This window comes from Anarrhichthys ocellatus, unplaced genomic scaffold (assembly GCF_004355925.1).
Source record: "Anarrhichthys ocellatus isolate YVR2014 unplaced genomic scaffold, GSC_Weel_1.0 scaffold33, whole genome shotgun sequence".
NCBI lineage: Eukaryota > Metazoa > Chordata > Actinopteri > Perciformes > Anarhichadidae > Anarrhichthys > Anarrhichthys ocellatus.
The window spans coordinates 5,119,422-5,131,621 of NW_022280063.1; the positions used below are offsets into that span (position 1 = coordinate 5,119,422).

General features: G+C 40.6%; 1 protein-coding gene across 6 annotated transcripts; it reads left to right on the plus strand.

Annotated features, from left to right (window-relative positions):
* Positions 1-786: 786 nt before the first annotated feature.
* pkp2 (plakophilin 2) lies at positions 787-9,799 on the plus strand. Of its 6 annotated transcripts, none has more exons than XM_031865575.1 (13): positions 787-1,064; positions 2,661-2,731; positions 3,451-4,079; positions 4,209-4,347; positions 4,656-4,863; positions 5,020-5,197; positions 5,937-6,054; positions 6,354-6,515; positions 7,603-7,779; positions 8,032-8,185; positions 8,330-8,522; positions 8,679-8,766; positions 9,055-9,799. In XM_031865575.1, the coding sequence occupies exons 1-13, from the start codon at positions 872-874 to the stop codon at positions 9,115-9,117; spliced, it is 2,373 nt and encodes a 790-aa protein (XP_031721435.1). In that variant the 5' UTR covers positions 787-871; the 3' UTR covers positions 9,118-9,799. The 6 variants fall into 6 exon arrangements, with proteins under 6 accessions (XP_031721435.1, XP_031721436.1, XP_031721437.1 ...); XM_031865576.1 differs by having other exon boundaries at positions 7,606-7,779; XM_031865577.1 differs by having other exon boundaries at positions 3,451-4,073.
* Positions 9,800-12,200: the final 2,401 nt, after the last annotated feature.

Consider the following 12,200-nt stretch of genomic DNA (forward strand, 5'->3'; position numbering starts at 1 on the left):
CTTAACAATGTAATTGAATTGAACAGAAGTTGGTAAGGCCAAACAGCTGCCTATATAGCGTATGTATCAACAGTACAAAGTGCAAATGGAGGCCATTGGGCAAATTTAATAGACTCTATTATGTCTGGCTTTAACAGTTGGGTCTATAAAGGTTCACAACTTGTGTAAAGACGGACTGGCTCCTTGGGAAAACACACCTGGTGGGAAAATACCTGCTGTGTCAGGCTTCAGCTCCCCTCACAACTCAAGCCAAAGAGGGCGGGGCTGAGGTCCAGAGTTGAAAACTGATCATCTGGGCAATTTCTAACACCTAAGGTGCAACATTCCAAATTTTGCCCCTAAATATCCACCAAAAATCTAAAGTAAATATTGATACATAATGTCGTTCAACTTTGTGTGCCTTGGACAAATAAGGTTAATGATGAAGCAATGCGTTGCAATCAGAGGTTAAAGCAATATTCAAAAGTACTAATACCACAGTTTAATATAGTTACAAATTAAGGTCCTGCTTCAAAGTTGTATCAATAAACTTTACTTTCAAAAGTTATTGATTAAAAACGGTATTTTAAACTGTTTAGCACCAAGCTATAGATATGTGAAATATGTATTATTATATATTGAAGTAAAATACAATTAATTCGAAATGAATACAGTACTTGAGTAAATGTTGCTACCAAACCGACACCAGCCGGCAGCGAAACCTGACACCTCAGGTGCGTGGCCTCTAGCCCCGCCCCGCGGGGTGCCAGCAAGGCAGGTCGACCCACCTCATGATCCGAGGGACAACAAAGCAGGACTGATCATCTATCCGCAAGCAGTATACCCATCCGTGAAGCGACCAATTTAGACCGATTTTGGGGGTAAGTCCACGATGGAGGAGCAGTTCTTTAAAACAGCGTTATCTGCGCTGGACTCGTTCGTGCTGGATGACACCAGTCTGGCTCTGCCGGCCGAGCCGACTCCAAGATCCTCGACGACAGGGAGCTCAAATGAGCGCAGTCAGCGCGTTCACCAGCAGGTTCAGCTCACACTGGCACGGAAAGCGAGGAAGACTGTGTCTAATGGTAAGGTTCAGTTCGAAGATCTTTATATGATTAATATATGGCTGAATTACACCGAAGAGGCATTTTTGGACACGCCGCGCTCCTATTTGACAGATGTTGTAAGTTACACCTGAAAGGAGCTTTTTTTATTTTTTATATATATAATAATAATAATAATAATAGAGGAGGTGTGGCACATGTCTTCCTCCCACTATTCATAATTACAACAATTAATATTTATTTAAAATTAAATCTCAGTTTGACCTTTAGTTCGGGAAGCAGTGTATTAGACAATTAAACCATATTATTTTACAATATTCCACCATTTTGAGGCTGGCGTGACCTCTTTGAAAGCAGCTTGTAACCCATTGTCCCTGGTTGAATATCAGAAACATATTCAACCAGGGACAATGGGTTACAAGCTGTTGCGGGAACAGCTACGCCTCTCGGATTGCTAAATTTGATTGTTACATTTTAACTAGTAAAGTCTGAAGAGGTGAAACTGTATTTTTAGAGAAAAAACCAAAGATTTGAGTAGCAGAACAATACTTTTTCTTCTTTCCGGTCCTGTTAATCATTTAACCTATTTAAATCTGCTGTTAACCTGTGATTTGTTTTGTTTATTACTGTTATAATGTCATCTCTCTGCCTTGTTACTGCTTTTATTGTTTGTCTTTACCATTTAAAGGGCCTTTGAGTACCCTTTAAAGCCCTATACAAATAAAATGTGTTATTATTATTATTATTATTATTATTATTATTATTATCTTGTGACCCTCTTAACGGGTCCTCATCCCCACTTAGATACCAAACCCTATACGTGTCCTTCTCGATCCAGGAGATACGCTCTGTGTGTAGCCTACTGGATGATAGTCTACTATCATTTTGGAATGCATTCCTCATAGTTGTCTGCTTGTCCAACAGGTTTCTGCAGTTTTATTTATAGACTTAGGGAGATGGATGTGACAGCGGACAGAGCTTGAATTTAATAATATATAATATATAATATATTTAATATACACTGGCGTGGTTTCCACTGGGTTATACTTTATTTATTATGTATTGGTAGCCTAAATAAATATGTGGGTCAGTCATCAACCAAAAGTAATTTTCAAGACAACATTGATTTTGCTCCATGAACGATCAATCTGTCACTACATATTACTAGGTGTATTACACGTATTTACGCAAGATGATTTATCATGGTGGCCCACAAAAGGACTGACAGATTTCCCTGAACCAAGGTTGATATCTTCAAATGTCTTTTTTTTGTCAAATCAAAAATAAAGAAAGAAAGAAAAAAGTATGCATATTCAGTGAACTATCATATTTTACAAAGAAATCGTAGCAAATCCTCACATTTGAGCTGCAGGAACCAGCAAATTATCAGGTGCTGATTCATGTTTATTGACTATGCAGTTAATTGTTTCAGGTCTGCATAACAATAACACAGGTATATGTTGTATTGATTTGACTAAGAGTACTGTACTTTTGTAGCTCAGGCAGCTATATGCTAGGAGTCATCTCCCTGATCTGAGGAAGTATTGGTGTTGCCATGCGTTTAGGTAATTACAGTGAAACAGTGCACTTTAACAAAACCTCCTCAACTTGTTTCAGGTAGTGTCCATTTACAGAAAAACATGGCAAAGAGCTTTGATGCTACCGATGGACTTTTACCAAACGTGAAGGTACCTCACTCTCTTTACTCATTAATGCACAAACAAACACACACACAATTTAGTGGCATTTATCATCTTCTTTATGTGTCACTAAAAAGGTACACGCAATCGTATTGTCCTTGTAACCTGATAAACTCTTCATTCCGTGACAGATAGCCATCAAGTGCAGCCAGTTCCATCGGCTACTTTGCATATTTAGGATGTCCTCTCTTTGAATTTTGTACCTACCCATTGTAAAAGAACTGCATGGACGTAGTGTGCTGTAATTTGAATGTAGTCAAATGGTGTGCTGCTGCTTTATATTCAGAGCCTCCAGCCCATTTGAATGAATCACTGTGTTTTTAGCTCGAAATTCTAGTTAATTTGTGACTTTTAAGTGTCAGCTCGAGGTGTACGGAGCCCTGAAACTGGCAAGATAAAATAAACAGAGTTATTATTGATTTTGCCAACTGATAAGTGGTAAAATAAAACACTAATCAAAAATATATTTTTGTGATGCAGCACAGTCACAGTAGGCATTGGTACATTGTATAACTCAACAACTAATTCATTAATTTTGACTCTTTACTGGGATCATAATGACCTTTTGTACAGTAAAGTAGAGTGCAACACTGTGCAAGTTGGACTACTCTGACATTTGAATTTGAAGTCCTCCCAGAGGAATTTGAAGTGAGAGTACCAGCAGAATAAACAAGTATTAAAGTGTGGATTGTGTTTTCTTTTCACAGGTAAATGGATTGGGCCTCACCCACCGCTCTCCATCAAGCAACAATGTGCGGAGACCACCATCGAGGAGGGTGGAAGTGTCTCCACCACCGAGCCCAGAGTTACAACGCATTCGCTTCAATCATAGTGCCTCCCGCTATGGGATGTACACCCATCCAGGACACAGTCACTCACACAGGACGAGCACTATGGTGGACTACTCACTTGGATCGGATTCATTTCGTCGCTATGCCTTCTCAGAGGTGCCCAGTGGCACGCGGCCGCTCGCATCCACATCTGCACGCGGGACCCTCCATCGGAGGTCACTCAGAAAGACGGCAGCAACGCAGCCTGTGATTGCGAACGCAGCGTTTCAGCGAAGCGGTGATTACGACTCCCGCTGGAGCAATAACCAGACTATCGTCAAACAGGAGAAACGCACTGTGCGGGGACAAAGTGGTGATAAGATGTTTGGTGCTATCCCGGCCGAGGAGGGCTTGCCCTGGTTGGCTCAGGTCAGGAGGGAGGGGATCCGCAGAATGAATTCATACCCGCCCTCGGTCACCAGCGTGGAGGTGGACATGGGGAGGTGGATGGAAGTTGAAGTTCCCATCCAGCAGATACATGCTCAGAATATCATGACACTGTATGCGTGTGTGTTTGTTTCTCTTAATTCAATAATTTGACATATTCTTGCATTTTCTTGATGTGCCATGAAGCAAGTATTTTGAGACATTTGCGGATGGAGCAATTTCATTCATAGCTGTCTTCTCTCACACAGGCAGTCAGAGGTCAATCCTCCGGAGATGACGTTGGAGAGGGCCGTGAACCTGCTTACCCAGGATGATGAGGACACGCTGATCTCTGCAGCCAGCCACATACAGAGTCAATGTTTCAAGAGTGCTGATGCTAAAAAGATGGTATGTTTACTCATGTGCATTGTATGATAGTGCAGTAGCATTTGCATCCTCCAGACACTTTTTCACAGTTTGTAGGCTTTGCTGTCACATTTCAACAGAGACAAGCCAAGTTAAGTTGTGTGAAATAGCTAATCTAATTTAGCTATGTGGCTTTGAAAGTGATATCAGCCCTTTCATGCGCTAATAAATGTCTTTGCTAGCCGAGGTAAACATTTATCGTGTAACGCTCTCTGAATGTGATGGCTGGCGTAGATTCTGCATCCGTGTGTCGATGAATCTGTCAATCAGCAATACCCTCTTGTTTCCAGGTGTACTATCTCCGTGGGATTGGAAAGCTCTTGCAGCTCCTGTGCAATGACAATGAGGTGGTGCAGCGTGTCGCCGCTGGTGCTCTGCGCAATGTTGTTTACCAGAGCAGCGAAAACAAGATGGAGGTGAAGGAAAATGATGGCCTGGCCACCATTTTGCGTGCACTGAAGAGCAGCCATAATTTGGAGACCAGACGAGAACTTACTGGTCAGTTTTTTACTTGGTTTCAATATATACATAACGTCACCCCAACTGGCTTTATTTATTTATTTTTTTTACTGTGTAAAGAAGCTGTCAGACCTTAACATTTTGAGATAAATGTCTTTGCCTTTTATAAAGTATATATTTCCATCTCACTCCTAGGTGTTTTGTGGAACCTCTCCTCTCATGACCTTTTGAAGGAGTGTCTCTCCAAAGAGGCCTTGTTGGTCCTCACCCAGTCAGTTCTGATACCCAGTTCTGGCATTTTTGAGGGCGAGAACCCAAAAGACGAGCTCCTAGCTGATGCTGATGCTTTCCACAATGCCACTGGCTGCCTGCGGTAGGCTCCTTTGTTCTCTTTGAAAGTAGATACTCAGCTATTGCTAGCATTAGCTAAATAGCACTGCTGAGGCTGATGGGAACGTCATTAGTTTTGCTGGTATTTAGTCATAAACCAAAGTATTAAACAAATTGAAATGACCAATAGTTAAATCACAATGTATCTGCTGTGGTCTAAGACTAAGGCGTTAAGATCATCTCTGTGTTTACCAAGCGGGGGATATCAGACTCACTGCTCCCTAGGCAACCGGGTCAAATGAGTGAACGACTGAATTATTCATCGAGCTCTCTCCTCTTTCTGCTCGGCTGCGCTGAAATCACTCAGTCCTCGCTGGTTATCAAGTTCTCCTAAGCATGGTCCCCGGCCTTTTGAGGTCCCTGTGGAAGAGAAAAATGACGAGTTCCTCTTCAATTTATATTTCATCACTGCACAAAGAACATATTGTGTGGAGTCAGAATGTTAATTGTTGTATTTTCCTTGGGAAGTTGGATTCCATGAAATGTTTTTATTTGTCATGATTGCTACTGGCTTTGGAAAGTGCTGCGATCCAAAACAGTGCATCCATTGACTTTTTACAATTATGCGGTTGACAGGAGGGGACCTCGTGATTTTTTTATTTGTTTCACTATAATGTGGGACTTTTCTAATATGGTGCAGTGGGAATGAAAACTGTGTATCTGATTGAAACACACACACAAATCACATTACCTATATTGTTTTGACTGTTTTTTCTCTCCAGAAATCTGAGCTCTGCTGGTCCAGATGGCAGGAAAGCAATGAGGGAGTGTGAGAACTTTATTGACTCACTGGTCTACTACATCCGTGGAGCCATAGCTGACTATAAAACCGATGACAAGGTGAAATGACAATGAGATTCCAGAGAAAATGTTCACAACAGACTTTACTTTGTGACCCACACTTCTTTCTATTCTGTAGTGCATATCAAGTTATTCACACAAAATCACATTGCTTCTCACTGGATTAGAAAAATCCAAACATAAATAGTTCATGGAAACTTGGATCCAACTTGCAAAGCAAAACTGCTTGAACTATACCCCTATACTCCCATTCAAGTTTCAGTATGTTGTATCTCGGTGATTTAACAGCCTACCATACTGTATTTAATTTGATATTTATCTCTATATCTGCTCGGAAGTCCACAGAGAACTGCGTCTGCATCCTTCACAACCTGTCTTATCAGGTCGAGGCCGAGCTTCCCAAGAAGTACACCTTGGATCTTCGAAATTCTCAACAAAACTTGGCTCCCGAGCAGAAGGTTGTTGGGTGCTTTGCTCATCGCAGTGCCAAGATCACAGAGGTAATCCCATCGGACAAATAATCCATATTTACAAAAATCCCCCATAAAACATCGTCTCAGAAGCCGATCATATTTCTCTTTCTCTTATATTATGAGCGGGGAGAGAAACATCAGAGCAAAGGATACGTTTTACACTCCTGCTCTGTCGAGTGGGTCTGCGCTACCAGCAGAAATACCTGCTGTTATAAACTTGTTGTCGCAATGCTTCATTAAAGCTAATCTAATCAACATTTTAACGTTAACAACATATCAAATAACTGCGTGTAATATAAAAGGAGTTGCCTGTAGTCAGAAACCCAGAGAGAATTATCACCAACTTTGTGTGGAACCTATTTTCCTCCAAATACTTTACTGTCTAATCCAATCTTTTTTAAAGGGATACTTTAGTATTGCACGTCAGACTTGCAACAGATGCCGAGATGTCCTGCCTTTTTGTCCCTAGGATGAATCAAGCGCCAAAAACACTGGATCATACACTTCCCATAATGCCCCTTTAAGTGTCCTGTAATGTGACATATTTGTGAGTGAAATATGTCACATAATAGAGTGTCTTTAGAAATCTAAACAAAGTGTTTGCTGACTTAGATCCAGACACACACTAAGCTACTATGATATTGCTCTGTTAGCTACTACCACCGATAAGGTAATGGTGAAGTGTGGCTTTATTCATATTTGACTGAGTACATACATACTGTATACACACCCGACATCAAGAATATGCATCAAAACTATAAAACTTTTGATTTAATGAAACACTCCTCACGAGTCTTTGCATGTCAATCAGACCCCTTAAACAATCATCTGCATTGCAGCTACTCAGTGACTGCATTGGACAGAGTGAATTCTTTATGATGATGTGACATTACAGCATGATGATGCTGCAAAATGGCATTAATGCTCAGCCTTTTCCTGGTTAAGCAAACTTAAAATGCACAATAAGAGATAGAAGAAGAAGAAGAAGAAGAAGAAGAAAAAACAAGACAAAAGAAGTTACGTAAATCAGTTATTGTTAATCTGCTTAATAGCTGCCTATTGTTGAACCCAGTGATGAGAAATCAACTGCAGCTCATAAACTGTTTCCTCCCAGCAGTTGGAGCGACAGTGCCCCCTGCTGGAGGAGAAGGCTAACCCCCGAGGCATCGAGTGGCTGTGGAGTGCCATCACTATCCGCATGTACTTGTCACTGTTGGCCCGCAGTGTGCGTCACTACACCCAGGAGGCTGCCATCGGAGCCCTGCAGAACATCACAGCTGGGAACGGAGCGGTAAGATGGGACGGATGTCAACTTTCTGTTTCTAGTTAGAGTTTTGTTCTGTAAAGACAAAAGCACTTAGTTTAAGGATTCACAATTAAAAAAATGATCGTGGGCAAAAAACAGTCTGTTGCACTGTTTTACTCCTGTGTAAAACAAATATTGATGTAAGCAAACCTTTTATCAGCGACATATATCAATTGTTAATATGTATGAATACAATTCAAAGTAGCACATTTGATACATTTTTCTGTGGCCTGACAGGTGACTGAAGCCATCGCCTTCACTATTGTTCAACGGGAAAATGGCCTTCAGCATGTCAGGAAGATGTTAGAGGAGGGAGAGAGTAATGTGAAGAGGATGGCCATATCTTTATTAAAAAACCTCTCGCGCTACCAGGAACTGCACCCTGACATCGGTAACTGTTTCCATTACAAACTGAGATACTTTGAGTTATTTTCCTCCACCAAGAATTTGATTGCCGACCATTTTGTCTCACTTTGGACCACGAGCCGCACCTTCTAATTCCACACACTTTCCCATTTGTTTCCTCCTCCTGAAGTGAAGCAGGTGTTGCCAGAGGTAGTCGGGATGCTACCCAACGACGACACCGGCACCGACCTGCCGACCGAGGTGACGGCTTCTCTGTGTCACACCCTGACTAACCTGAGTCAGAGTGACACGCAGCACGTCAGAGCCGTCGTCAACCAGGGAGCCCTCAAAAAGATCATCAACATCAGCAACAAGGACAACGGGTTAGTCTCATTAAGAGCTCTTCTATGACACTGAATCGTTTGCTGTTTGATTATTATCACTGTATGAGTTATGACTAATGTATGAGGACCACCTCCCATTTTCACCCAGAAGCAAATGGTAGCAATTTTTTTTATTTGAACTTTTAAATGTCCTAGTTATGGACCAACCAGAGCGGGTCAGGCTGCTTGCGTCTTGCTGCACACCATGTGGAATCACAGTGATCTCCATGGAGCCTACAAGAAGGTGCGTTCCTACTATATCCATGCAGCACATTACAGTACAACACATGCTTTCTTAAAGGATAACCACCCTGTACTTGTCACTCATCTAGGCTCTGCACACAGTGATTTTATTCATTAACAAAACTCATCAGTCATCTGTTATTTAGGTCTGTTGTTGCCACAGTGTCTTTTTCTATACTGCCACTGGGGGGCACCAATGTGAAACAAATTCAATACATATTGGATTTTAAAAACCTCTGCAACACAACATAGATACAGTGTCCATAATCCACACTTTGTCTCTCAACAGTGTGGCTACAGGAAAGCGGATTTCATTAATGCGAGGACAACAAAGGCTGTGAACGCCAGATGAGACTGAGCCGAAGATCTATAGCAAAGTCAAGCTGCACCTGTTTACAACAACGGCAACAATCATTGGTTGCAACACTCTTCCTCCTGTAATGGGCCGCCTACAATATGCCTACATTTCCCTTAAAGGTCCCATGAAAGGGCTTTAAAGCTGTACAAGAGCAGGATGATAAAGTAACGATTTACAGAACAATAAACTTGCTTACACAATACGTTTCTTTGTTTAGTTCCTTATTAGATACATCAGATGCATCTTAATGCCGCATTGTTAGTAAAACTGACAGAGGAATGTAGAAACCTTTCCTGAAAATGCAAAGTTTCTCTAATGAAAGTGAATGTATTTCTTTATGAGTGTGTAGTTTGTTTACTGCAGTGGAAGCTCAACAGTTGAGAAAACTGTTTTGTGTGTTTTGGTTTATTTTAGCATTTCAGGCGACACAGTAATTGAGCAACAAGAACCACAATAAAGAGATTCAAATATTCACACTAAAGTACTCGGGAAGGATGAAAATCAAATCAACAGCCTTATTTCTGTCAAACCAATGAACTGTTTAATGAATAAATGTATATAAAATGTGTTTTTTGAATAGAATGACGTCCTACTGTAACACACATCAAAAACAAGCTGATTTATTGCCGTGTGATTTGATTCCTCTGATGAATAAACTGTTTTGAATGAAACTTATTATTTACTGTGTTCTGGTAAACTTTGTTCAGTACAAAAGCTATAAAAAAAAAATAAAAAAAAGAAGTAGAAGAACTGTTTGATTATTATGCGCAGTAAATTATTTTCCCCTAATAAATCACTCTTAACTTTATAATGAGGGCGGAAAAAAAGGTCACTCACTGGTTAGGCGTTATTTGATGACGAATGACTGTTTTGCAAAGTCTATTAATATACTGGAAATATCCCTGCTAAAGGTTCAGAGAAAGAAATTTCCGTGAAAAGGTTGCCTCATTTATCAAAAACTATCAATATTATTTTTATATATATATATATATATATATATATATATATATATATATATATATAAACTTGACTTGCAGTGCAAGGACAAGATGAGAAATGTAATTGTAGGAGATGAGGAATGTTCAAGAGCCTAAGACATCTGATGTTTGGTGTGTACACTCACCCGTCAGGCCCGTCTCTGTGACTTTGAGGCCCTGAAGCAGCGTTAACCTTGCAGGGACCTGGCAAGAGCTGCACTGCGGTACAGATGAAGAGGGGGGGGGGGGCACAGAATGATGCAATGATACACTGGACTAAGATCAGAAATTGTGTGTGACAGAAATTGATAATGAAATACAGGTGAGCATGTGTAGAAGTCACAGCTCACAGGAACTGACAGGACCCTCATCCTCAGAGCCTGGGTGGTCTTGCTCAAACTTTTCTAAATCAAATTAACGAAGCAGGCAATTACAGCTTTGTATCAGTGACTGTCCTCTCCAGTCTGCATCTGCACGTACACAGGACATAATGTAGCATGACGTGATGGAAAACAACTTTTGAGCACTCGTATGGTTTTCTCTCCCCTGTTTTCTGGCCTTGTTGAGCTGAAAGTTGTTATATATCTAGAAGTGCATCTGATATGATCCAAACTCATGTGTGCATCTATTACAAGACAGGCAACGCAAAGTAATTCTCAAAGGAATAACTGAGTGGATCCACCTTTCCGATGGGATTCATTAAAGATGTAGAATCCTTTTAAATCCAGTAAGGGCGATGCAAGTTTGTTGTTGTTATATCCTGCAGAGGGCAGTGGTGTAGCATTAACACAACTGCTCATCAGTCACCTCAAAGCGGAGCAGAGAAAAGATCAGTTTTGATCTGTAAAATGTTCCCCAAGTGGTACTTTGTTCCCACATTTATTTCTCATATTCATAAACTCCTCATCCCAAATGTTTCAAAGTGGTTTATCTCTCAGATTAAAACCCGAAGTCTTTCTATTTGAGGAACTAAACTCTGCTCTTTCCTCTTTTTCGCTCATAATCTCGAATTCACCCACTATGTGAACTATTTTGGTGATAAAGTCCTCGATTTCCGAGCTGTGGTTTTGGCGCAAGGAGAGAAAAAAAAAAGCTCCGAAGAAGCCAAATCCTTTTAACAATAACCTACTTGTCTCTCTACAGTTTATGAGGATTGGTCAATTTTTTTATTTCACAAGGAGGGCCTCGTTCTCTTTTAATAGGATTAATTAGATGACCAGACTGAAAGACAAAAGTCGATTAAAATCAACACATACATGGTAATTTCACGCTCAAAAGCACCCAAGATAAGTTTCTTTCCTTGTCGGTATCAGCCAGTGTGTGAGGGATTAACCCCCCTGAAGCCTGACGACCAACATAGAAATATTACATGTCCAAAACACCAAAATAGCCAACAGTAGCAGGTGTCAAGACACATGCGAATGGGTTTGTTTTGCTCCTGGAGAAGAGTGGAGTGAAGAGGACCATACCACATAATGACTGTGTTATGTTTAGTAGACAGAGCTCAGAGACAAAGAAGGGATTCTTTCACAGGACCAGCAGCAGTGGAAAACAAGCTGAAGGGAGGCCAGTTTCACTTTTTTTTTTTCTCATTACACTGACGCAATTGTCGACATGTCAGCACTCAAATTGCTTTCTACTGACATAATCACTCAAGAACATTGGGGATCTAACATGAAGTGATTTTTTTTTTTTTTTTTGTTTTGCAAACTCGGCACAGCATGTTCTTGGTTTCCTGGGAATGCATACGTGCTTTTACCTCTCTGATCTTAAGGGAATGTCTGGAATGAAGTACTACCCTGTAATGTCACAAAGTCAGACACAGCATGCTTCGCGTTTTAAGTCGGGACCAGACGGTTTTAAGTACGGAGCTCATTGCAGCTTCAGAAGCACTGTAGACACAGCTGTGCCATGAAATGTGGGAGAACTGTGTTAATTGTTCACTGAAGTTAAAAGAATATTTTAAAAAAATAACTAAGAAAAAAACATTTAGCACAACAAAAAATACAATAGAAAACAAAACAATAGAACTGATTCCTGCCCACTTAACGAAGCAGCTACCATTGTAGTTTTATACTTGATTGATTTCAAGTTTAAAAT

Coding starts and splice junctions, on each gene's coding strand:
- pkp2 (XM_031865575.1), top strand. CDS start 872: ATGGAGGAGCAGTTCTTTAAAACAGCGTTATCTGCGCTGGACTCGTTC. Junction 4,864..5,019: donor GACCAGACGAGAACTTACTG/GTCAGTTTTTTA, acceptor TCTCACTCCTAG/GTGTTTTGTGGAACCTCTCC. Junction 7,780..8,031: donor TCACAGCTGGGAACGGAGCG/GTAAGATGGGAC, acceptor GTGGCCTGACAG/GTGACTGAAGCCATCGCCTT.